Here is a 27371-nt window from a genome sequence, read left to right on the forward strand (position 1 = left end):
AGTCACTCTCTAAGGAAAAAAGTATTTCCTGATGCTTAGAGGGAACCTCCTGTGTTTCTGTTTGTGCCCATTGTCTCTGGTCCTGTCACTGGGCACTACTGGGAAGAGCCTGGCTCTGTCTTCTATGTAGCCTCCTTTCAGGTATTTGTATCTATTGGTAAGATCCTCCCTGAACCATCGTTTCTCTGGGCTGAATAGCCCCAGCTCTCTCAGCCTTTCCTCATGGGAGAGGTGCTCCAGAACCTTCATCATCTTTGTGGCCCTTTACTGGACTCTCTCTGGGGTATCCATGTCTCTCTTGCAACGGACAACCCAGAACTGGACACAACACTCCAGGTGTGGCCTCACCAGTGCCGAGTAGAGCGAAAGGATCATCTCCCTTGATCTACTAGCAATACTTTGCCTAATGCAGTCCAAGAGACCATTTGCTGCCTTTGTAGCAAGGGCCAGATCCTTTTCTGCCAAGCTGATTTCCAGCTGGGTGGCCCCCAGCATGTATCAGTGCATGAGGTTATTCCTCCTCAGGTGCACTTCTTGTTGAACTTAATAAGATTCCTGTCAGCCCATTTCTCCAGCCGGTTGAGGTCCCTCTGGAGAGCAAAATGACCCTCTGGTGTATCCAGAGGGTCTTCCCAGTTTGGTGTCGTCAGCAAACTTCAGCTCCACCAGCCAGATTGTTAATGAAGCTGTTAAACGGGACTGTAAATTCAGTATTGACCCCTGGGGTATATAATATATTATATTATATTATATATGATATTATATATTATATTGACCCCTGGGATATATTGCTTGTTGCTGGCCTCCCACTACACTTCATGCCACTGACTATCACCCTCTGGGCCTGGTCATTCAGCCAGTTTTCAATCCACCTTAGTGTTTATTCATCCAGCCTGTACTTCACTAGCTTCTCTATGAGGATGTTAAGGCAGACAGTGTCAAAAGCCTTCCTGAAGTCTAAGCAGACAATATCCACCGATCTCCCCTCATCCACCAGGGCAGTCATTTCATCATAGAAGTTTATCAAGTTGGTCAAGCATGACTTTCCCTTGGTAAGTCCATGCTGTCTACTCCTCATGACCTTCTTGTCCTTCATGTACCTGCAGTTCATTTCCAGGATGAGATGCTCCACTATACTGTAAGTTCAGAACGTCATATGTTCTCATGTATTACAATTCATCAGCTACAGCATCCAAAACTTATACAATTACACAATCAAAGACAGTACAACTACAAACTCAAACAAACCCAGCCAAAACCCCTAAATTCAAGGAAAATTTGACTTTTCTAACAAATACCTAAAGAAGCAGTGTTTGAAGCTTGCACACATGAATTGGAGTGATGTGTGAGGAAGCTGAAACAGGTCATGAATCCAAGGGACTGACATGAAGCATAGCAGGAATGCACTAAACCTGGGCGGACCCTATGCATTGTAAACATTGACATACCAGAATTGATCTAGAGAGGGACGACAGAGTTCATCTGCATGCTAGCAGGCAAAGAACAATTCTTTTAATTTCTGTGTAGATTATAAAATCTGCCAGAGTTCCTTAAAAAATTTCAAAGGGAAAGAAGTGCTTACCTGATACTTTAAAACATCCACATTATAATAGGATGCAGATGGATTCTGCTCTGATAATTTCTTGAGGTAGACAGTTATAGCTTGCATGTTCATCCAAAAATCCTTAGTACTGGAGTCACTTTGTGACTGATCACTACAAAGAAAAAGAAAGGTAGGAGTGAGAAGGCAACTCTGAGTTTTATTATTTTGAATGTCTAAAAATTTAGATTAGATCTTTCCCCTTCTTTACTAATTTCAAGCAATAATTTGTTCTAATGCTTCAAAATACATAATTGTACCTTCCTAAATATTAAGGCATATTAACTGCTTGTTGTAGCTAGTAAAAATTGTCCTTCCAAGTTGTGGAACTGTGAGTTTTCTCCACTGATGATCTGCACCACAAGATGGAGTTAATGATGAATTTGGATTTTACATTTAATAAAACACAATTTTAATACAATTGGATGCTGTGAAGATGTGTGGAAGGTGGGGATGAAAGTGGCATTTTTAAAATAGGAACATTATTTTAAAAGGAACATTATCCAATTTGGAATAAATCCTGAAATCGTAATTAGCTTGGGTTACAAATGCCCTGAATTAAGATTTGCACTGTATGTGTTACAATACTTTCATATCTTTGTAGAGAGTGTAAGCTTTCACAATTTTTTCAATTAAAAGTGATTTTCAAATTATTATAAACAATTGTTTCTTAGGTACTTATAGTTGCTTTCAATCTCAGTAACAAATTATTATATCACTTCTATATGTAGGTAAGAGCGCATATGACTGCAGAAGTGAAATCCTGTTTGGGAGCTACTGTAGCTTGGTGTTCTGCAGATCAAGAATATTTTAAGCTCTGGTTGCATCAGTTTTTTTTTTTTGAATGAAGATGAAACTTTTAAGAAAATCAATTCAAAACCAAAATTCAAATAACTTAAGAATCAAAGACCTCCTCTGAATGTCTCTGGATACAGTGAGGAACTGCATCCATCCCTGAGGAGGAGTGCAGAGTGAAAGCTGACAATGAGCACCTGGAACACAGTAAATACCACTGCAACGGGTTGAATGTCCTAGAATAGTGACTTATGTATCAGTAGCCTGTCCAATTTATTTAGAATTTAGTTCTCAATACACTTGTGATTCAGGAAATTTCCATTTTCAGTAAAATATATAGATAAATACTTACTTATTACTACAGAGGCCTTCCACAATTTAAATAAATTAAACCAGTAGTAAAATCTTTCTGCTGCTCTACAACCAAGTGCAATCCAAATCAGAAATTCTGACATCTCCACAAATACCATTCTCAGTAAAAACTTTAATCTCTATAAATACCAAGGAAATGATACCCTTTGTAGTATATGATGAAAAGTCAAACCCCATATGGGTTTAACTTCATAAATATCCATTACATGCATCCTTTCTAATTAGAGATGAAGTGTTACAGCACTCAGACAAGAGTACCTGACATTTTCTTTTTTTTTTTTTTGCAAAATATACTTTTCCACTATAATCTACTGTCAGATACAGCTCTGCTAACATTTCAGTTATAAACTGTCATGTCCAAAAGTAATTAAATTAATTTTATATGAATCATTCATTACATTAGGTACAAATGATCAAAATTAAAATTAAATAAATAAATTTAAAAGAATATGCATATGGTTTGATTCTTTCTTTATTTCAGTAATTTAAAAAATGCATAATCTAAAAGCATTTAACTAGTTTTCAAATAATTTCTCCAATAAATGAAATAGAAACTGCTCAGCTCAAACAGATTTCTGCTAAGTAATTACTGCTTTTATAATTTTTTAAAGATCTCCAAGTGCTGTGATTTCAACAATTATCCTACTCAATTAGCAGCCTTTTTTCTTAAGAATTCTCCCAAGCATGCTGCTACACACCTGAGAGATACAGTTATGTAACAGATCTGATCTACTGAAACAATACAGCTTAAAAAATACACTAGTAAGTGACAACTGAGATTAGGTGTAGCTCCTACTACTTGTCTTCCATTTAAGGCTAAAGTTTCATCATTTAATTTTACCATTGTTACTACTGTATAAAGAAATGATTTATAAAATGCATATAAAAATACAGCCACATTTCCAAATTATTTTTATGGCTCCTGTTAGCGCAAGTTTCAAGTCCAGTAATCACTGAGATTTTTGATGGTGGTAGTGGAGAGAACTGAGCTCTTAGATTAATTCAGGAAATTAAATTATGTATAAGCTAATAAACAGGACTACAGAGAATTCTGATTTACATATACAATGGCTCATATTTTACAAATAATGTAGTTTACTATTATATTAAAAAAATACAAAACCTGTATACAAGTTGTGCATTTGGAAGAATCTGCTCTAGTTTGCTTGTGTTTTTTACCCTGAAGCAGAGCACAGCTGGAGATGGGTTGCTGGTGAAGACTTTAATAATCCCACTTGGGAATGATACTGTCATATCACCAGTAATCTTCACAATACATCTAGAAGAGAATGAAAACATCAGGTTCATTGCAACTCATTAACTGCCTAGTTTTAATACTAATTTTAAAGCAATCACTGTACTTTCACAATCTGATGAACTAAATTAAAAACAGAAAATCAACTTCAAATGAAAGTAATGTGACAATGTACTGTCACTTTCAACTTGGAAGTCAGAGGAAACAAGTAAAGAAAAAATGTTTAGCTGATTAAGCATACAGTAGTCTTGGTGGATATTCTTCATGCTTTGAAAATATGGCACAACTATGCTTAGGCAAGGCCTAAGTAGCATAGCAATGGATGCAACAGAGGGAATGAGGTGCTTCTAGTTGCACACATTGACATGTAGCACCTACCTGAGTATGATAAAAAGCCTTCTCATTTTCAGTGTTCTCATGGAACACATTTTTGTAAAGCAGGGATATATGAACTTCTAGTGCGATACGGGCCAACACAGAGCAATAAGCCACTGTTGTCACTTATACCAGGGAAAAAAAAACCCTTTGAATCCCCCTTCTAATGTATATACATTTTCCTCCAAAATAGTAAAACTAGTGTGTTTTCTTATTGTAACTTATTACATTCAAAACAATTCACTATTTAACTAACTTTGTGGGATCTGCTCCTTTAAAGTAGGCGTTAACAGATTCAGTAAGGGCTACTGCAACAGGCAAGGTGTCCTGGTTTCCAAGGCTGACAGGGCTGGGACCACGTGAAACACCTAGAATACATACAGTGTACAGGTTTAATTTTCAGAAAGCTTAGCAATAGATTTCAGAATGGTTGACTACATCTGTAATTTCCACAAGAGGTTACTACCATCAAAGTTACACTAGTGTCCATAGTCTTACTTGAAAAGTGTGTAGAAAAATATAAACATAGTACAGTACAATCGTACCATCAAATCACTGCTTAGTAGGCTAAGGAAACAGGACTATCAGTATGACATTATGTAAATGGACACACACAAGGAAACACATATGAGAAAGAGGAACACTGCACTAAAATGGCTACTGATGAAAGTGAAGTCAACAGATCCAAAGGAAATTAGACACTGACTAGAATACTTTAAAAAATCCCTACTGTATGCTTATTTTATGGAAAAACGTATAATAAAATAGTAACAGAAATGAAAGTAACTCACTCACAGTATGTATGAACTTAAATGCAAATACATTAATATTACCCCACACAAGTGAACCATTGAACATTCCTTTAACTATTTTAGCCAACAAAGAATACAATTCCCAAGCAGAAGTTCTTGGAGAAGCCTTCACAGATGCCTGTGCCAACACAGTTCCAATGCATAGCTATAAAAATCAACTCAGACCTCAAGCTAAGGCTTTTTGAAATGTGTGTGTGTAATTGACAAAACTGGTTGTCATGGGATTTTACTTTTCACCAATATTCTATATGTGTACTGAATAGAAAAGACAATACTGGAAGTTCAGTCTTTTTATTAGTGCAGCAGTGTAGTGGAGAGCATCTTACTAGTTTTTTGTACCACTGCTGAAATGGCCTGTAGTAGCACTGATAGTAGCTATCACAAAGGAGGCAAAACCTTTCACATTTCATGAGCAAAATTAAAGATTTTTCTTTCATATCATAAAGCAGAAACAAAATGCTTCCATATAATATTGCTCGTGGCAAACTAATCCTATTTAGTCTAAAAGAGTGGGTGTGCCTTCTGAGCTCTTTCAGAAGCAAAAAGGGAGTTGGGATCTTGTTCTTTACAGAAGCTCTAATATGACACATTAGACCTTAAATTCAGAGATGAGTGAAAGAAGTAGTAACAACAGGAGAGTAAAAGACATAGGTCATTCTAATTCTGCTACCTCATACCTCACTCTCCATCATGGTTTCTTGCTTAAGGTAGTAAAATGTTCAGAATACTTCTCAGCACCATGAAAAAAAAATAATCTTAGTGCAAGATTAAGGCCTCTTTGCATCGAAGGTGTTTCTCTGGTCACAAGTGTTCAAAACCAGATTCTTTGATGAATGAAATACTGTGATGCTGGCTACAAAACACTGAATGATTTATTTTTTTTCAATATGAACAGTGCGTTAGTTTTATTTACTTTTTCAGACAATACATGGGTCATGTTTCCAAAGTTTTATTTCTCTTTCTGAAAACTACCAATAAAAGCTGTGATTCTCAATAGTCCAGAAATCATTATTTCAGGAAGAAAATATGCCATTAGATAATGAGTTAACAACAACCAGAAATTCTGTTTGGTGAAATACTGAATTCCAGAGCTACTCCACTAAAGTCAAAATATGCACTCAATGGATGTGGCACTACGATTGCTGGGGTGTTTTACTGCCTTTTTACCCCAATTTACTAAGAAACAACAAACAATTGCAGAGCAGATAGGAGGTCATTACTCTGTATTAATTACAGCCAGATTGTTTACCGATATCTAAGTTATGTTAAAATAGTTTACTTATAATGGCCTTGTGTATATTTTTAAATTGATATTTGAAAATCATGCAGAGTAATGCAAATACATAAATGATATTCCTATTGGTAAAAGACAAATACTGATTTATTGACTGACGAGTGAAATCTATTAGGAATAATAGCACTATTTTTACTTTTTTAGGGGAACACTAGAGCATATATATGTGTCTATATACATTTATCTGAGATGTATTTGAAGGACTACAAATGAGATAGCTACTTTCTTATTTTCTCTGCCCTCACTGTTTGTCATGCTTTGATGTATAAAAATCTTTGTGTTCTCCTAAAAACCAATAAATTGAAACAAACATAACTGAGTAACCTAACTCTGGAAGTCATCATTTTACTGCTTTGCTGCTGAAAATACAATGCAATGCAGTGATATCCAGCTTCAAGGCCTTCCACGCTTGCTGCTGAGCTGTGCTGACACAAGAGCTAGTGACACAACCATGCAAATAGCTGCGTTGACACACTCAAGGAGGTTGCCAAACTGAAGAATAAAAGATTGCATCATTGGTCATAAAAAGGGCAAATAAATAAACAAAATTGTTTTAGTTCTGTTTAGAAACAAAGATTCAGACAATTTCAACATTGGCTAAATGACTGTAATGAAAATAAAATTTATTTTTGAAAAAGATCATTATGTGTGTCTTCAAAGATTTGTATTATATGTAAATACATAAACATTTTAACCAACTTGTTGTATGAGAATAAGGATTGTCAAAGTAAAAATGTATTCACTTTACTTGAAAGAAGGCAGTAATGACAAACCAAACAAGCAAGATAAAGTTTCAGCTTGTTTGTTGGAGGGCGGGGGTGGGGGTAGGGTACGGACAGACAGAAGATTACATTATATAAAGGCAGTTATACCAAGTTTTGGTGATTTTGGCAATATGTAACTTAGGTAGTTGTGCTTTCAAGCTACTTGTATCTGCCAGATACCAGAAATAGCTGGAGAAACTTGTTTCAAAAGAAATACAGTTTTATTAGGTGTAGTGTATTAGGATGATTAGTTAACATGTAAATCTGCTTTGAGTACAATACCTGGTGGTGTCTCACAAAGTTTTTCAATTGAAGGAAGATTTCCAATCAAAAGATCATCCTCTATTTCATTTAAATGAAACAAAACATTGCAAGAAAACAAAATATTTCAAGCAAAAATAGATGTTAAAATATTAATATATATAAAAATTCTTTGCAAATTAAAATAAGGCTAAACCATAAAAGAAACATTCAATTACGCATGCCTTAAAGTTTGCTTGGAAAAAGATAATTAGAGTCAACTCTCCATTATTCAGAACAAATGGGGTAAGGGAAACAGTGGATTGCGCTAATGCCAAAAAAATACAAACAGTAGTGCATAGTATACCCTCATGTCCAAAAGTCATTTATCCATCTGGACTGTCCTTCCCAGCTCTCCAGGACTATTTAATTCATACAGTCAGCGCAGGATAGAACTGGCCGCCTTTATTTTCGCAAGTCAGGTTAATAACCATATCAAACATCGGTGCCAGCACACACTTCCTTACCTCCTCCCTCACCTCACGATTTCACTCTGTCACTGTCTCCAGCAACACAAGACCCTCAGAGCTGGGGCTACTGATGCTGCTGCCACCAACTGTTGGTTCCTTGGCACCAGGGCTGAGGCCTGAGGATGTGAGCCTGGATGGCTTTGGCAACCGAAATACCAGTTATCTTTCTGTGATGCCTCTCAGCATTTGGGAAATGGGTGGACACTGAACTGTAGCAGCTAAGGCTGGGCAGACCTTACTAGCTTTGGTCCTGCACAGGATGGAAACAGCTGCACTGCTTTCAGTGCAGAGCTCCCACTAGAAGCTGTGTAGATGCTCTCCTGAGCTGCTGAGCCTGGGCAAAAAATCCTTGGCATCAGTAACATCCACAGATGTTAACACAGTGTGTTAACTCAAGAATCTGATTTAACTCGGGACTAAAGTGGTAATAGTGTTCAGGAATGAAATACTTAAATTCTGCTAAAGAAACAAGTTACAATTAAAAAAAAAAAACAACCAAACCCCCTAATAATTCTCCTTTTCATTTGTTATAACCAAATAACAGAACTGAAGGACTTTCCTTTAAAAACATGAGAAAATGTTCTGAAATTTGTGGCAACACATGAAGACTAATTTGCTTTTCATCTTTATGTTGTTTGTTTGTTTGTTTTGCTTTTACTAAACACCTCTGTTTACCTTATATACTTCACTAAAAAATGAAAGAAAGGATGCATTCATTTAAATTTTTCTGAAACTGCAATTACAGGATAAAAAACAAAATAAAAAGAACATAAACGAACTCAATTTTGTGAACATTTATATTAATTCATATTTATCAGTACCCCTAAATATTTCTGCACCTATACAATAATATCTTCTGAACAAATATATGATAACACATTGTGCCTGATGAATGGATATACAAGCATACCAAATAAGAATTGATGGAATATAATGTTGAAAAATATTTCCCTAAAGAACATGCCATAATTTGATCTATAGTCCAATCTAATTAAATCCACTGTCCTGTCTCTCAGTGTCATTTAGAAGCAGGTATTGCAAAGGATACTTGAAGTACCTTGACTGGACTCATATACAGAACAACTAACGCAAACTAATGGTTTTCCTAACAGGTGCGACCTAGTGGCAGAATTATGCTATTTCTAAAATAAGTTAAAATGGTTAATTTAACTTACCTACTGTAGGTGTGTTTGCTGCACTGAGGGAAGCAGAAGATGATATTGAGGAAATGCTCTCTGCACGTGCCAACGGAGCTGCAGGAGGTGGACTTGAGTTAGAGGTCAATGGAGGGCTGAATGGCCTAGGCTGAACAAAAAGGATTACAAGAGAATTACACAAAGTAGTTTTAAAGAGTTGAAAAAAAGACTGCAAATAGAAGAGTTCTTCATTTCATGCCCCAAACAATTTCATAATGTTTCTCAATATAGTTCCTTTAATGCTTTATCTACCCTAATTTTTAGTGTAAACCAGAGAACTCATATTCTCCATTGGAATAAATTAAATTATTTCATAGATTATCATCATTAATTTTTTTCCTGGGTAAAGTCTAATATATTTGATTATGTAGCAGTCTGTCAATAATTGTGCTGTACCCAGTAGCAGAACCTAAGCCTATAGCTCTGTGTATGCTTGTCTGCAGCAAGCATAGACTTACAGAGCTAAAGGAAAGCTACTAACAAACTGGAAGGCAGAAGGCAACTCAAATAGTTGGGGTTGGAGTACATGAGAAAGAGAGACAGGCTGAAGGACCTGGGTTTGTTCAGCCTGGAGAACTGGAGTCTAAGGAGGGATCTACTAGCACTCTTTTACCAGCTAAAAGGGGATATAAAGAAGGCATAGTCAGGCTTTTCTCAGATATGCAAGAGCTACAGTAAAGGAAATTTCAGCTGAATGTAGGGAAAAATTTCCTCCTTGTAACCTTGCGGTTAAACCTTGGGACACGTTGCCCAAAGAGATTGTAAGATCTCCCTCTCTGGAGATTTTAAAAAGGCAGCACGTTCCTGAGCAACCTGATGCAATTTTGAAGTCCGCCCTTCTCTGAGCAGGAGGCTGGCCTATAGCTCTTCAAAAGTCCCTTCCATTCTAATCTCTGGATGGTTTTATGATTCACTTAACTGTTAAGGTTTCAAACAATCTAATGGTAATTTTGGGATTAAGCTAACTAAAAGGTAACTAAAGCGTACTGGAACCCCTATAGCATCTATTTTGGCTGGGTAACTGTTTGTTTGTTTGTTTGTTTTTAATATAACTTTGGTTCTATCACACTTGTTGCTGGGTATGTGGCTTTTATACAGACTATGAGAATTGTAGAAGGAATTGATATATAATGCAGACAACTGACCATCTTCCACTTGTATCCAGATAACAGTCAATTTATAAAACAACAGTATAAAGTGAATGCAGCTTTTTGCAGACTCATACTTTATAGCAGAACAGTACCAGCTATATTCTTCTCTTCAATTCTCATGACATGAATTACGGATTCCTTGGTCTAAGAGCAATTACTACAATTTTATATTGGAATGAGAAAAGAACCCCCAAATGAACCCTATTCTGACCTTATTCTGACCTTGCAGAAATGCAAAACAGTTTAAAAATGTTTCGGTTTTGTCAAAGCACAAGACCAGAATTTTGTCCATAACAAGAACATGGTGCTACTTGGAAAGACGGTAAGAGGATCTTACCACAGTAACATTTTTCCAAGTCAGTAAGTCAAATGAAACCCCAAGAATCCTAATATTCACAAAGGAGATTAAGCATGGCTGGGTCTGATATGCTGTCTGGGTATTTGCATTCTTTGCCACATTCCTTATTGGCAGGTGGACCTGCACTGCAGGCAGTGAGCAGAGATACAGGCAGTGTGCAACCTCTCACTATTCCGATGGACAGCTGCTGCAATCTCCTTTCTCCACCAACCAGCACCAAGGGCAGGGAGAAGTCACAGCAGGGCTACTTGTGTCAACATAGGACTGATAAAGATCTACTTAATAACATTAATTCCCCAAAGCTTTGGTAATGTCCGTAAATCAATAGAGCTTTGTTAATAACTTCGATAGTATTTCACATTTTGAAAACTTCAAACACATGCTATCCTTTCATTACCAAATTATTGTTCAATTAGAAATACTCAGTGAATACCAAAGTTATGGTTTGGACCTTCGTCGTTCTGTTAAGAATTATTTTGTTATAGTAAAATATTTATCATGGAGAACTTCCACGCCTATCTGTCAGTGGTGAAAATCTGCTTATGTGATTTCTTGAACATTGGCTGGAAAGTAACTCCACTGTAACAGTGTAAATGAATGGTATATCTGAAATCAAGTTACAATGGAGAAATAAATCCAACAATCAATACATACTATTTCATTAATCCCACTAAGTTTCCCAGTAGACAGCTTTGGTCTTGAGGCAGGCCTTGGAGGGGGTACAATGGTGCCTACAGAAAGAGGAGTTGTGGGCCTTGCTGAAAGAAAGCAAATTTAAGGAAATAAATATTAGAAAGGTCACACTGAACATACACACTTACTTGAATAAAATAACTGAAAGTTATCTTTCTATTTAAAGTTCCTATTTAAAACAGGAACTCAATTTTGTAAGATTTACCACTAATCATAAATGCTTTTAAAAAAGGGCCATGTGAGACCCTGAAAAGTGACTCAAAAATGGCATCATGGGCTTTCTCATTGCTCTAAAATGATTTTATACCAACTATCTTTGGAGGTTTGTATGTAAAAAGACGGTTTTAGCTGAGTTTGTTTTTGTGTATAATCTATAGGGGTTGAGAATATAGGACAGTCTTTCTCTCACCACAAATGAAAAATTTAGTGGAAATTCATATTTGGTCCTGGCTGACAATGGCATAACTCTGTTCACCATTTTTTTTTTTCCCACTGAAATCTTATTGGCTTCAATAAATACACACCAGTGTAACAGATAAATTACTCTTTTGATTTTAAGAATACACTAACTCCTTATTACCTCTTAGCCGAGCTACAAGAAGTAAAAAGTAGTTCAAAAAAATACTGCCCCCATGTCCTTCTAAACTTAATAGAAACAACTAACAGATGGTGGCAGCAGTACAAAGATGCCACTTTTAAAAAGTCACTTTTCTGTACAGAATGAATAGAACTCTTATTTCAAAATAAATGTTAGATGCCATCCAATGGGTACACCAAGACTAAAATGAACCTCAAAATAGACTGAAATCCTAATATATCACTATGTTGTTGCAGTACATCCTGTTATCTCCCTCAAATTATTCTGCATGGTTCTTTTTCAATTAAAACAGTTAATGTTATTTCAAATGCCACTTTTAAGTACGGAATTTTCTCAGGCATTCAGCATAACTCTGTTGTTGTTTAAGAGTTTCATCACTGACTTGGGAAGAAAGGAATTAGGCTAATACTGACCACATTCACCCTAAGAGTTGTAAACTCAAATGTCCCCAGATAAATTAACTTCTAAAATATCAGTCATTCCTTTGAAATTCTTATTATGGCCCAAGATGACAATGCATGCTAAACACTGAGTAGTCTGCTGCAGTACCACAGGTATTCAGTGAGTGATGGCATACTTGCCCAAATGCACTTTTCCTTTGCCCTCTTAATATGTAGTAGTACTGTGGTATCATCCATGCTTCAAAATACTAGGTGTTAAAAAGGAACAGTTTTAAAGTAAATTTATTTAACTTTATTTATTCTTAAAATATCTATACAAAACCACTTAGGAATGGAATTGTTTTTGTAAATTCAATCTCTTAATCTTTGAGATCTCACTGTTGTCTGACATCCCACAGAAATACATTCCTACTTCTAGAAAAGCAAAGCTCTGCATAGTTAAGAGAAAGCAATGCCTTTAATGGAGTAATTTGAATTTTTATTCTTATTTCAAGCTGAATATTTACTTCATTGTCCTAAATTTCAAGGAAGTTGGGGCTAACAAGCAGTTTAGTACATTCTAAGTAAGAAGATGAGTTAATTTTAATATCAGGTGAGCGATAATAACAAAAAGAAAAATGAGTCCAAAGCTTACTTTTTCGAGTCAGTTATTAGCAAAGAGCAGTACACAATGCATGCTTGCCATACCCTTATTTGTACGAGCACAAGAAGACACTGAACTATAGTCCAATAGTGCTGAAGATGATGTAGAAGAAATTTCAGCAGCAGTGCCAGTTTCTTCAATGAATAATTGTTCATGGCATATAGTATTATTGAAAAGGTCACTTTGATCCTCAGAAGCACAGCTGTTGGAAGAATTCCCAAGCAAAGCAGAAGAGGCCAGGCAGGCATTTTCAGTTTTAAAATGCAATCTTTGGGGCTCCTTCTTGTCTGCGCTTGTGTGTCTAATCATAAGAAGTTCATCCGTAAAGGAAATCCACTGACTCTGAGACCGTGAAACACAGGATAAAGCACTGGTGCTCCCTGATGGTGCTGCTGTAACACCAGATTTGGACAAAGTGCTAATGGTAAAGTCTGGTGAGGATGGGCTTGTAGACCCAGAATCTGTCTGGTATCCAAGCAAAGACTGAGATACTCTACACCCAGGCAAATCAGTGGTAGAGGAGGAGGAGCTCCTATTGTGCTCTTTTAGTGTAGCTGAAGGAAAAGGGAAGAATTGAAACTAGGACCAACACTGAAAAGATAAACATTTCAATATTCAAAAATGTATCCAATATCCATTGCATGAGGATTACTAGCCAGCATGAAAAATAACTGCTCTACTAGGCTAAAAATCCCACCACTTACAAATAAAAGAAAAAAAAGCCAGCCACATATCACATGTACTTCATTCATACTGCCAACCATGTCACTTTCCATTTTTAAAGTAAGCCAAAAAGTCATTTGTTGTGTTTCTCTCCACTTAAGGCCCTTACTTCTCATGACTTTCCTTATTCCTCTAACTTCCTCCCTGTCATGGTTTAACTTCCTCTCATCTTCATTTTTTCCTTCTTGTGTCCTACTCCATTTTTGTTTCCTCTCCATAAGCTTGCTGCTTTTCATTTTTTTTCAAAGTTATTTAATCAGATCTATTCTATCCTGTTCCTATTAAACATTTTTATCACCTTAATCCTTAACATTTGTAATGGGAAGGCTCAATATAAACAGCTGTCCAGTGAATGAATGGATAATGCAGTTACAAGATCCTGTTTTATATTCTTCTGCCTGTATCAACTCGTATCCAGTTAGTAACTACATGTATGAGGCATCACCCACCCCAGTTTATTTCCTCTCTCATCCTATATTCTCCAGGCTGCTGGAAAACCAGAGTTTTCCACAAGTATTCCCTGCACTTGGCTGTTGCCTGTTGCAGTAGATGACAACAGAAGCAGAAAATGCAAGGTTAGTCAATTCTCAATATCTTGCAGATTGGCAAAGCTAGGAGCAACAGCAGAGTAACATATGGAATCAAAAGAGAGCAACATGTTTAAAAGTTCAGATCAAAAGTATAGGTGTCCTCTCTAGAGTGTTCCTTTTACCATGAATAAGTACATTCTCTAAGTCCACATAAACAGAGTTTTAATACAGCTTTCCCTTTCTAACAGGTATTTTAAATATCATTCAAAGGCTTTAAAATACCACTATAAATCCCACTCAAAAAGTAATGTGGAAATGTTAAAAACTATTTTAAAAATACACATGGATGAAATGAGGAAGACAAACAAAAAGAAATATTTGTACACTATCAATACGTGTCTAAAAAATGTCTGTCATGTTTGTTCAAGATAACAAAGTTAGCTTAAACTTCTAATAAAGCAGGATTATTCATGGATGACCAAAGTTTACTTCTGTGGTGCATAAACCACTGTCTGCTCAAATACCATGGTAGTTTAAGTGTTCAATGATTAACATGGAATTATGAAACAGTATGTACAGAAATGTTTTACTAGTAAAAAAAAGTAATCTGTGGGACATGTTACATCATGATATGCAGATATGCTGTATATAAAACAATGCATTTATGTAATTTAAGTTTTGGACCGAGATTTTCAAAAGCTTTAAGCATCACCTTACCTTTGTTAACATTCAATTTGAAGATAAAACACTGATTTAAAGGAAAATACAATCAGATCAAAGTTGTGTATTTTTTAAAGTCTTTAGAACTAAGCTGTAGGTTGGTGAGCATCAGAACTTGATTTAAACAACAATATGATCTACATCGATCCAGCATTTTTTCCCAAATGTATTAATAATTTGTTATACTTCTGAACACTCACTTTCTACTTAACTCCATGGATCATTTCACAAGTGTAAATACCTTAGTTAACTCCTAGAACAACAATCCTTTAAGTAATTATTTAGCAGATAAAGTTTGCCAAGGCACAGATATCTAAAATCGACTTATGCCCACAGGACACCAATTTCAATGAAATGTAGGGCTCCGTGCATAAACCTCTTTCAGGTACAACAGCTCAGGTATATGACTGCCCCCGCGATACGGCTACTGAGGATGTTACAGATCTCAATTACCTGCCACTACTCATCAACCAGAAATTGCTTTCTCCACAGTTCTGCTGCCAGGAGGGACTTTATGAACGATTCCTAACCTGCTTTGACTTCCCATTCTGGCACAGCAATAAAGAACTTATACAGTAACAACCACCACCACAACAAATTAAGTGTCTTCTGGTACTCCAGTACCAGACCAAAGCTAGCAAAACAGATGATTTTGAGAAAGCACCATTTCTTTCCAGCATATTCCAGTAATAGATATCTATACATAATTTATCCTTAAATATGTTACAAATTTGGACCCACTACCCAATAATCTTGACTGGTTACCTAAGTCAGCAAAAGAAAATCTCATTATTTCCATAAGCTAGATTTGTTAAAAAACATTACTTTTAAGGAACATGAATTTGTAGCGAAACAGTAAATTCCACTTAAAACCTGAACAGTTACACAGCAATGCTGGTTGCTGCTAAAAGAAACTAAGGCCAAGAAGAACTAACACTAGTGATATATGTACCCTTCCTTACTGTTCTTCAACCCGTATGATCAAGCACAGAGGAAAACGGCTAGAAAGCCATGATTGTGAACAAAGAAGTGAGGTATATTACAGTTTTTGGAATATGAATACCTAAATAAAATAAACAGCAAACACTTCCTTTCTCAGGCATGTGGGAGGAGGTCTTTACATTAAGACAGCACGGGCTGAAAAACAGATAGACTGAAAAGAACTAATCTCCTTGGATTGTGCCTGTACATCTAACAGAATCATGGTTTCCTACAGGAAACAAGTTCCTCACAGCAGTGCCTTTGTACTACATAGCTCAATGGACTGTCCTGGAAAGAAGACACCCATCCCTATTCACAGTGCAAGCTCAGCTTGTCTCACAGTTGCTGTGACAACCTCTATTTAATCTCCCAGCCCTAACAGCTGAAAAAATAGGATTATATTCTAGATGGTAATTTTTTTTTTTTTTGAAAGTGAGAGAAAGTGACAAAAAAGGTAGAAACAAGACACAATTTTCCTAAGGTTTATAGTGTTCCCTCTTCCCTCTTTGCTCCCTAGCTTGAAAGCCTGATACACTGCACCCTCAGCTGTGTATTACTTACGAGACAGTGTACTGCTTTACAAAATTCTTTCACTTTAATAGTCAAAGCATCTCCTCTTGCAAGAACAAAAAGAGCAAGAACAGAACATCTTGAAGTATATACTGAAAAAATTTTCTACTACCTAATATTTTACCTGAGGAGGATGAGGATGCCAAGGAAGCTGAGGAGGAAGATTCAAGAGAACTGCCAAAGAGTGGATCCCATGCCAGGAGATCACTGTTGCCCTTTCTGTATTAAGAGTTACAATTGGAATATAAATGAAAGATGTATATACTAAAAAATCAAACTATATCTTCAGTAGTAGTTTGATAATATAATAAATAAATTTGGTAAATTCTTCTTTATTAGTTAGTTTTTGCATCTAAAAATAAAAAGTACTTACAAATTGCCGATCCAGGAACTGATTTACACATAAGGAGACTATCTGAACCGACACCTTGGTGCAAGTCTGTCTGTGGTCATTCTTCATAATGTCAGTTAAATTATTGTCATTTTCAAGGAGATGTACATCTTCAAATCCATTTATTTCAATATTTACATATATAAGTAATGTATATAGACCTGACTGAATCTCGGGCTCGTAATCTTAAACAATTTACCATGGAATACTATAGGATAGAAACTAAACTTTTCTTACTTAAAATCTGAGATTCTAATAAAAAACAATATTTCATAATTATGTAATTATAAATATCAATTGAGACAGATCACAATGAAGCAAATGCATTAGAAGGGGAAAACAAATTAATAAGAATCTCCAGTGTTGCATAACTACTCCTTATGACACAATAGATGCCTAACTTAAAATAGCAGTCAGCTGATATTTCCAGTGAGTTTCAGAGTATTAGACCAAAATAAGACCGAATTCCCACAAAACTGTATTTGATAGAATTTTAAATTTGAACTTACTCATTAGTCGGAGCCGAAAGTTTTGCTTTTGTTAACTCTTCACCTAAGCAAAAGACGCAGTATTATCACCAAAGCTGTGACACTCTAAGATAAAAATTTGAGCTTAATTGTAAAAAGATAGCAAACATTAATGGTTGCAGTTCAAAACTAATTATGAATTATTAAAATTAAAGAGAGAAAATCCATTATTTCTGATAATATAAATTCAGATCATCCTGAAATACCTTCTAATAGGAGAGGACTACACAGAGCAACGCATTTTGGGAGGAAGTGTTCACTTGAAATTTCTTCCTTAAATGACACTGTTTACATCATTATTATTCTTCAGCAATTCTTGCTTGGTTTCCCACTAAAAAAACTCTACAGAATAGAGACTAATGCTCTGTCCTCTATCTCCATGGACACATTTTATGTGTTCAACTATAAAACAGAGAGTATGCTTTCCTGGTTTGTGGATCATACTAAACTTGAGTGGGTGGAAGGGTTTTAAGAACTTGCACAGCAGTTTTTTCCATGGGGTCCCCCACTTTGGCCCTTGTACGTGTTCCTCACCACTGTCACAGACAGCCTCATCTGTTTCCCAGAACAGGAAATAGCCAAATTTAAAAAAAAAATAGAGATATCTCTAACTGATGAGAGAAATATTTTTTTCTATTTTAAATACAGATAATTAAGAAGTTTATTTCTTCAACAATTAAAAAATAATTATGTTCATGCTATGTGAAAAAAATAACATAAATAGATGAAAAGTTAAAGATTCACACTTACTGGATGAATTTCGATTCATTTGTGCCTGAAATGGGAAAAAAAAAATTAGGAATAATTACCAACTGTCAAGCAAAATGTTTGATAGCCCCAAGGTTATTTCTACTCAAATTTCTATGAGATACTTTGCTTTCAATGCCAGACAAAACATTCTGGGCTTGCAGAAGACCAGAATATGAGCCAGGGCAAACCAACTAGTGCACATCCGTCACGTCAGTAAGAAGAGGCAGGAACGAACACTGTAGAGCTGACAAAGGGAGCAGTATGACTAAATCCCTTTACAGGCTAGGGCAGTAAAATTAAACAGCTTATATATCACATGGTATATATGAAAAGAAACATTCCTAAGGTTTTCCCAATAACTCCCCTCACATACTACACTTGGTTTTAATCTAAAAATGTTAATAAAAAGCCACTCTGTACTTACAAGACTGTGTTTTTGCTTTCAAAATGTGGGAGAAAAAAGAGAAAAACAATCATTATTATTTTAATACATTATGCACAATATTTTCCTTAAAATCAGAGCCATTCTTATTCTGAACTGAATATTGTACTAGCATACTTCAATTCTATTTATTTGTAATATCACTGCATGCTACAAAAGAATCATTCTGTGGACTCTGCACTATCAACATTACATCTATCCACATTATTTGATCTGTTATAAAAGGTTTGTATATTATCAAATACTAATTATTAAACTATGTCAAAATCCATGCTTAGCTAACTCTACAATGTATTCAAATGTCTTGTGGTGGCAACAGCAGAAAGACAAGGAGTCAGCACTCCCAAGACTCAAAGGAAAGTTAAAATCTGAGAAGGTAAAATTACTTAATGTTACACTGCAATAAAGTGTAGCAAAGATGACCTAGTGCACAAGAAAAAAAAGGAATAATTGACCTTGAACCTAGAATAAAAATGGAAAAGTGAAATATATGTTTACATTAAAGATTCTTTACCACTTTTCTCTTCTATGCATTAAAAATACAAGGAACTAAATAACTTACAGGTATTGCTGGAGAAAGAGTGATGTTTCCTATAGAGACTTTCAATTCATCCAAGGAAGGCGTGGTATATTGAGAGCTATTATTTGGCTGGACAGGTTTTATTTCTACGTGGAACCGTCTGGGTTCATCATCTTCAGAGTCAGAATCAGTGGATGAATAGAAATGGTTCTCTTTGGTATGTTTTTCGCAGTTAAGGTGGAAATGCTTCAAATTAATCTTCTTAACCATTTCATAATTATGCTCTACAAAATTATCAAATTAAGTGAACACCACAGATAAACAATGTTGCCTAACTTCTTTGTGCACTTATACATACACTTCAAATATATCCTCTGTCCAAAATTCACAACTCAGAGTTAGAATTTAGTTGTTATATTTCATTCATCTTCGTAACAGTATTCTGTTCTGAAAGCTACTATGTCATATAATGAAACAACTGCATATTTGAAAGCACCAGGATAAATTAAAGATTCTACATTAGCAACACTTCTGCATGTTAAATTTATGATTTGTAAGACTCAACCAGGGATTCTAACAGGTGTATGAAAAATGTAGAAATCCTTTTAAACCAAGTGAAGGAAAGTCCTAACATTTCAGATTAGCAGTGAAATGCCCATGGTGCCTGTAGCAAGCATTAACAGTAGAGGAACTAGCAGCAGCCACGATTACCTGCCCCTTTTGCAAGTGGCACTGCAAATTTTGCAAGAAAGGATGCCAGTTACGTAAAAGGCTGCAGAGTAAACTGAACGATGTCAGCTGCTTAAAGCACTGCCATCCTTGTCAAAAAAGGAACCACAACAACAACAACTCAGCTCTCAAAATAAACAAAATATACAGATGAATTTAGTCTTGGTTCTTTATATGCACAGGAACTGTACTGAACAAAAGCTCTGAAAGGCCTACGCTAATTCTTAAAAGATGTATTTCTTTTGACAAGAAAGCATTTGAAAATTTCCCTCTATTTAAACACAAAATTTTCGTACCACCTAGGGGGAGCATACATATTCTACACCTCACCTTTCTAATTTTCACTTGGAAATATGCCAGCCATTTGAATTAAATAATTTCAAATTATTCCCCAACAAAGATTAAAACCAGAACCCTAAAGACATTCCAAATTCATTTAAACTGAAAGAATCCCTGAGTTGTGGTGAGGAAAAGTAAAATGTCTTTATTTTACAGTCTATCTGTCCCCTCAAATGGATCATATCTAGAAAAGAAAGTTTCAAAGATAAGTAATTTCTCATTTGATCAAAGGATCTCTTGTCTTGAAAATTACCAGCGAGTTTCAAGATTCATTTCCTACAAGGTGGTAGCTCTTGTAAAGTGCTTTCCAGCACTTTAGACTTGACGTATTAAGACTGACTGTCATTGTGGCAAAATGTTCTCCAATAAATTAACTCAAGAGTTTAATAGATACATAGAATGGTTTGGGTTGGAAGAGACCTTAAAGAAAATCTTGTTCCAACCCCCCGCCCTGGGCAGGGACACCTTCCATTAGAGTAGGTGGCTCAAAGCCCCATCCAGCCTGGCCTTGAACGTTTCCAGGGATGGGGCAGCCACAACTTCTCTGGGCAACCTGTTCCAGTGCCTCACTACTCTCGTAGTGAAGAATTTCTTCCTTATCTTCTACTCTAGATCTATCCCCTTTCAGTTTAAAGCCATTACTCCTTGTCCTATCACAACACGCTCTTGTCAAAAGTCCCTCTCCAGTTTTCTTATAGGTCTCCTTTAGGTAGTGGAAGGCTGCTGCTATAAGATCTCCCTGGAACCTTCCCTTCTCCAGGCTGAACAGCCCTAAGTCTCTCAACCTCTCCTTATAGGAAAGGTGCTCCAGCCCTCTTATCATCTTTGTGGCCCTCCTCTGGACTCGCTCCAACAGGTCCATGTCTTTCTTAGGTTGGGGGCTCCAGAGCTGGATGCAGTACTCCAGGTGGGGTCTCACGAGAGTGGAGTAGAGGGGCAGAATCCCCTCCCTTGACATGCTGGCCACGCTTCTTTTGGTGTAGCCCAGGATGTGGTTGGCTTTCTGGGCTGTGAGCACACACTGCCAGCTCATGTTGAGCTTCTTATCAATCAACACCTCCAAGTCCTTCTCCTCAGTGCTGCTCTCTATCCATTCACCACTCAGCCTGTATTTGTGCTTGGGATTTGTGATTTGTGCTTGTTTCCATCAACAGAACAAATATGCACTCTGGGAGGCTAAGGGAGGAAAAGAGGAAGGGAACTGATGGCTTCCTGAATCTAGTCAAGATTCTCAGAATCTGAAGTACTACCTGGCTGACAGGGATTGCAAATCATTGAGCTTTTTCACTGAATGTATGACCTTTTATTTTGTTTCACAATAGTGAGGATAATGTAGAAAAGGATGCCCAGATTAATAATTTACAAGGCATGAACGTTGTTCTCTCCTCTTGCCCTTTCATAAATATATGCAAAGCACGAAATAATGCCCCTCTCAGAGCTGGATAAATGTCTTTCACTTTTATATCAATTTTGCAAATAGGAGAGAACATGAACTGCTTTTATCTGGACGTGAATCTTCACTTGGGGCAACAGAGGCATCTTCTGCAAAGGTGATGAAAACAAGAGAAGCTGTGATTAGGGACTGGCCCACTTTAAGGTATTGTTAACTGCTTAAAAATTTTCACAATTTAAGGTAACTGCAAAGTGTAAGTTTACTTTTCATGGGCAGTACCCAGAGAATTTTTTGAATACATTTCTAAAAAATGAGATATCTTGCTAACATATTAGGCTTGCTTAGACCTATAGCAATTATTCCCAGCTCTTAATTAGAGCTTCTCTCTGTTTCTGATGGGAAGAAAAAGGAGGACAGGAATTTTTTCCTTTAAAAAAAAAAATCATGAGTTTCCACAAAAAATTACTCATAACAGAAATCTATTCTGCATATCAAAGCTATGATTAAAAAGACAATAAAAGCTAGAAGCACCAATTAGAAACAGCACGTGGTGCAATGACTTCATTAAGTAACAGAAATTCTATTTCTAGACTGCTGGAACTCTCAGTCTTTTTAATGGTGTTCTAAAAAAAGTGAGAGGGTGCAAGTATAGAACGGATAACCACTTTGTTTGCTTTAAAAAGTTTAGAACTTTACTTTACAAACTCTCTGAGAACTTTTCAAGGAGAAAGACCTGCATGGTTACCTTAAAGCTTTTGTCCAGGCTTTTTTTTTTGTTTTATTTTGGTTTTTTTACAGCCAGTCAAAAAACATCCTCTTAAAGTTCTCAAGACATCTGATCTCATCTTTAACACTTGCACACACACAAAATCTAAGACAGACAAAATTCTGTACATTTTGCAAAAGCTATGAACATAAGAACACAAGGTTGCAACATAAGCATGAACATCATTCACCTTCCTTTACCTAACACTTTAACCAGTACCTCCTCTCCAAAGAATTGCAATAACATCAAATAACTTGGCGCAATAATAGCGAAAAGGATATCCTGTGTCTCTTCTGGTTTAATGCTGTAGCCTTCATCATCTACATCAGGAATGTTCTGAAAACAACAACAAAAATTATTATATTGACAAATAACTAAAACCTCATGTTGTTCTTACATCAGACTGTATTTTTTATCATTGACAAATTAAGATTTGATTATGACAGCTCATGAAAGTCATTGTTGTTTACCATTAATTATTACAGTTATCTGAAGTAGAATCTGTAGTTCAGAAGTGGCGTGATAAAGTATCTCAGGAACAAAATACAACAAAACAACCTCCAAATTTCCTATGAAAACTGGCAAGTGTGAATGCCTCTGCTTTTACTGGTACTCTACCAAAAAGGTCAGAAATCAACAGAAGTGTTTTAGTTTTACTATTGGTATTAAATAAGCCTACAATTCTCTCAGCCCCAAATATTTTCCCAGTTTTTACTTCTAATTCAGCCAAGTCACTGGAGGCTGTGATGGTGCTGGAGCAAAACCCTTCCTAAGTACTTGACAATACTTTAATATGTGAGTAAAAGCATTCCAAGTTACACAGGTTGCAACTTCCTCTCCAGTTCTGAAATGGCAGGAAACCTGCACTGTGGCTTTAGCAAAGAATAGCCACATTAATTAAAAGGCGTAGATGAAACTTAAACAGAAGTTCTCAAAATCAGGCTCCAAAGTTTTCCTTTACACCTCTCCAGCATCATCCTGGATTTCCAAGGCTAATAAGCATCTGGAAACTTCAGACTAGTTCAATTTTTCAGTTCTTGTAGGCAATTAAATACGATTTGATGAGAATTATGTTAAAATAATTTAGAACACTTAGCTAAGCACTTATTTTCATAAAAAAGCTTTGGGGCAGAGAGTAACAAGTCTCTAAGACAATAATTTAAATTTTTAAAATGTGCAAAACTCCACACTCTTGTATATTATACATAAAGGGATAAACTTGGATACACAGATACTTTCCCCATTCAGAACAGAAAAGCCCACTCATTACTTTGTATGTATAGTTTGTATGAACTGCTCAGATGCCTCAGTAAGTTTACTATAAAAACCACAACCCAAATGTGTTCAAAAATGTACTGATTTCACCAGTTATAAATTTCTTATTAAAATGACAAGATTCATATTAAGAAGTTATTTATTCTAGTGTAGCATTCAGTTTATTCTCCCAGAAAGTAGGTACTGGGAGGTAGTTTGATTAATAGAGATATATACAGTATGGTCAAAATACACCTTGCTGTTATAAACAATGATATAGAAGAAAATTATCTACACTGGAGACTTCAAGTGGACTAGCAGGAACCACTTGAATTTGTCTAAAATTTGAAGCCAAATTTAAAGAGATACTAACTTTGAATAGCTTTCGAATTACAGAGGAAGATAAACACAAAAATGTAGTTGTCCCTCTGTTCTTTTACAGATATCATAAATGGGATGTTTGATATTTCACTAAGAAAGATTCTCCTCTGTACAACTCTCTAAATCTAGCACTTCTCAATTAAAGGGAATGGATTTAAACACAGATGAAACTTTTTGTTAAAATGAGTAAGAAATACAATGCTGCACAGGATATGTAGTACTGTACCAAATTAAATAGCACATCAAACCAAGGCCAAAAATAATCTTTAAGCTCCAACTTTAAAATATGGAACAAATAGAGGCAATTTCTTTAAATACTTGTAAGATATGGACTTCACGATCATTTGATTTTAAAAAATAAAACAAAAAAAAACCCTCCAAAAAACAAACCCAAGAACTGAACAGAAAAAAAAAGTAATAAGAGTAGGATCACACGGTCCAGTACCTTAGCTCTACTTGCTCAAATCAGGGTTCTTAGCTACGCTTGACCTCAGGCCGACCTTGTTTATATACCAAAAAACACTAATGAAACTTGACATCAAAGTAAACAGAACAAAAACATATTGCTAGAGGATAGGTAGGTTTTCCTACAATACTGCAACTTCCGAATGCTAAAATTATTTTACTTATCATACTAGGCAGTTTTCAATAGATCAGGATGATTCATGGTTAAGATAAATTAAAAACCAAGAAAAATCTTTAAATATGCAACATTAAATTTTCCTTCCAGCTGGATATATATGTAAAGGATATTATTATAGGGCACATATAGTATGCACAAGTTAGCTGGCAAATCTGACTATTTTGATATAAAATTGTGAAAGAACTTAGTTTGCAGAAGTCATTGTCATTGTATTATTTTTAATTTACTGAATAATCTCTCAGATAAAGTAAATCCTTAGAAAGCACTAAATCTTAACATTCTTAAAGTCTTAAATTTCTTTCTTAATATTTTCATGTTAATTATTTCTGATCTTGCAAAGATATTTGAATCATCTGCTCCTCAACAATGACACTTTATCATGTAGCCTGTATTAGTAATTTCAGAGAAAAAGCCAAAGTTAATACATTGTAACGGAGATGGATGTTTTACAGCCTAAGTTCCGAACACAGGAACTGAAAAATTCCTTGCTTCTTTTTCAGAAGGCCTACATTACCACTTTTTTCCTAACTTTGTGCAGAAAACTTAATTTGTACTTCTTTTTTTTCCCTATTTCTAAAATTTAAATATATGTAATTTAAAACATCTGACTCTACACAATGTATACAGAATCAGAAATCATGTGCTTTTTATTTCCAGCTTTGTCAATGACTCAGGTTGCTCTACTAATTTATGATAGTTCTTAAAATACGTTCTGCCTTCATTAATGAAAGACTGAATTTATACTTTTGTGTATACCAACAGAAGAAAAAGATGGGAGAGATACTTAATGTACCTTTGTATTGACAAAGACAAATTGCGTCACATACAAGCAAAATGGTACTTCAAAATCCTACTTATAAGTTAAGCAAGAATTTCAAAACATCGAAAACAATATTTTGAATAGTTAAACAGGTGAAATGTTCTGCTTTTTGAAACACCAGAATTTTATTTACTAATCTACACTTTGTAACAGTGGTAGAGGACACAGCATTTTGAGAGAGATACATATTCACAAATTTGATATTGATAAATGCATTTACATTTACTTGACTAATTCTTACTCTGCTCCCCACACTCCTACAATTACAGAACTATATGCTATGTTGTGGATAACAGGGCGTCTTTTAAGTACTAGGCACACAATACAGACAAGACTTGATTTGCCTTCCTGATCAGAGGAGAAAACCACAACCTTCATGTATGCACGTAATTTTTGAACTTCAACACAGAGGAAGAAGATCTTTGCAAACTTTGAGTTTCTGTAAGAAGTAGTTATTAATACAATGAGGATGAAAGTTTGGTCTAGCCCCTACCCAAACACATTATTCATAGTCTTTGCAGTAAAAAAAAGCTCAGTATGAATGTGAATTGAACTCTGTGGAAATAATAAAGGTGGACTTCCTTGGAAGAAGGTTTCACATTCTCAGAGGTTCTGTTAAGCAATTAAACATATAGCTGTAAAAAACAGTTCTCCCTGTGTTTACAGATGTAATACAACACATTATTAATTAGGTATTATATCGTTTTAAATACACATTAAAATTTAGGGCTTATAACTCTGTCTTTGAATTAGTTTGCTTGACAAACTTTCTGGGGTGAATCATTTTTTAAAGGAATAAAACATAAGAACATAATAAATAACAATGTAAAACTGCCTATACAAAAAGCATGAAGACTAAACATTCTATTGCCAAAGCTTATTTTTTGAGTTTTGGTGAATTGGCTCTGTTTCCTTGCTCTGTCCCATCTGTCATCCAAAAGCAATGGAAGAAACCACACCATTACCATGTTATTAGTTCCTCTGGGCTATGTAAAAACGACAAGAGAGGAACATATGGAGCATATTGCAGTCTAGCTACTTCACTTGGCCCTTTCACAGCAATGTTAGCACTGCTTATAGGTTTGTCATCAGTCAAGAAGCAAAGAACCTTCACTACACTTCAGACTGATTTCTGTCTATTTTCTCTTCTCCTGGGATATCTACAGGGGTTATGAGAGTTCTTCATTAAGTTTTCCTCAGGGTATGCTTCAAGATACAACTGAACAGCTCTGTTTCTTCTCCTGCCAGATTAACTTCCTACCATTTTACCGAACTGGACCAACTTCCTGTAATGCAGATGAGGACTGAAATGAACTTGAAGCAAGCAGCTGAAGATCCTAGCTTGGAACAAGAGAAAAAAGAGCCTCTCCACTTTTGACATATTTGAGATGTGAATTTGATTCAGCTGTATCCTTACGTTATAGGGGATACATATATCTCTTTAGTGGATATACATATCCTCTATATATTATCAGCCTCTTCTCTTTAGGGTGCCTACTAACCCAAAAAACATGGAAGAAGAGAGTAGCTAGTCAGTATCTTCTATTGCCAGAGATGCAGAAAGAAAGAAAAACAGGTATTCAAAGTGCCTCTGTCTTTTGCTGTGACTACAAAGCCTTGCACTCTGTATCAATGTCAGCTATTAAAAAAATGCTAGAACGAAACATTACAATATGCAAATAAAGAAAAACATTTGAATTTAACTAAATACAAGGTTACACTTGTGTTCCACTAATTAGAGTCTAATGGCTCCAAATTCAATCAGTCTCCAGCAATAAAAATGGTGTGTAAGTCTATACAACCATAATTATGCTA

General features: G+C 35.7%; 1 protein-coding gene across 4 annotated transcripts in view; it reads right to left on the reverse strand.

The window, feature by feature from the left end:
* FCHO2 (FCH and mu domain containing endocytic adaptor 2) overlaps nucleotides 1–27371 on the reverse strand; it is a 97197-nt gene that overhangs the window by 7752 nt on the left and 62074 nt on the right. For 2 of the 4 annotated variants that reach the window (XM_086771261.1, XM_086771264.1), the window contains 11 exons: nucleotides 22737–22794; nucleotides 19262–19449; nucleotides 18270–18294; nucleotides 17502–17544; nucleotides 16726–16820; nucleotides 11397–11500; nucleotides 9213–9342; nucleotides 7550–7609; nucleotides 4654–4765; nucleotides 3891–4046; nucleotides 1583–1715 (listed from right to left, as the gene is read on the reverse strand). In XM_086771261.1, the coding sequence (XP_086627387.1) occupies nucleotides 1583–1715; nucleotides 3891–4046; nucleotides 4654–4765; nucleotides 7550–7609; nucleotides 9213–9342; nucleotides 11397–11500; nucleotides 16726–16820; nucleotides 17502–17544; nucleotides 18270–18294; nucleotides 19262–19449; nucleotides 22737–22794 (1104 nt within the window). Of the gene's footprint in view, nucleotides 1–1582; nucleotides 1716–3890; nucleotides 4047–4653; nucleotides 4766–7549; nucleotides 7610–9212; nucleotides 9343–11396; nucleotides 11501–13121; nucleotides 13632–16725; nucleotides 16821–17501; nucleotides 17545–18269; nucleotides 18295–19261; nucleotides 19450–22736; nucleotides 22795–27371 lie in introns of all 4 variants that reach the window. The other 2 variants (XM_086771265.1, XM_086771263.1) reach the window with 2 other exon arrangements.

The sequence above is a fragment of the Chlamydotis macqueenii genome, chromosome Z (genome assembly GCF_036417535.1).
Source record: "Chlamydotis macqueenii isolate bChlMac1 chromosome Z, bChlMac1.mat, whole genome shotgun sequence".
In the NCBI taxonomy this organism is placed as follows: Eukaryota; Metazoa; Chordata; class Aves; order Otidiformes; family Otididae; genus Chlamydotis; species Chlamydotis macqueenii.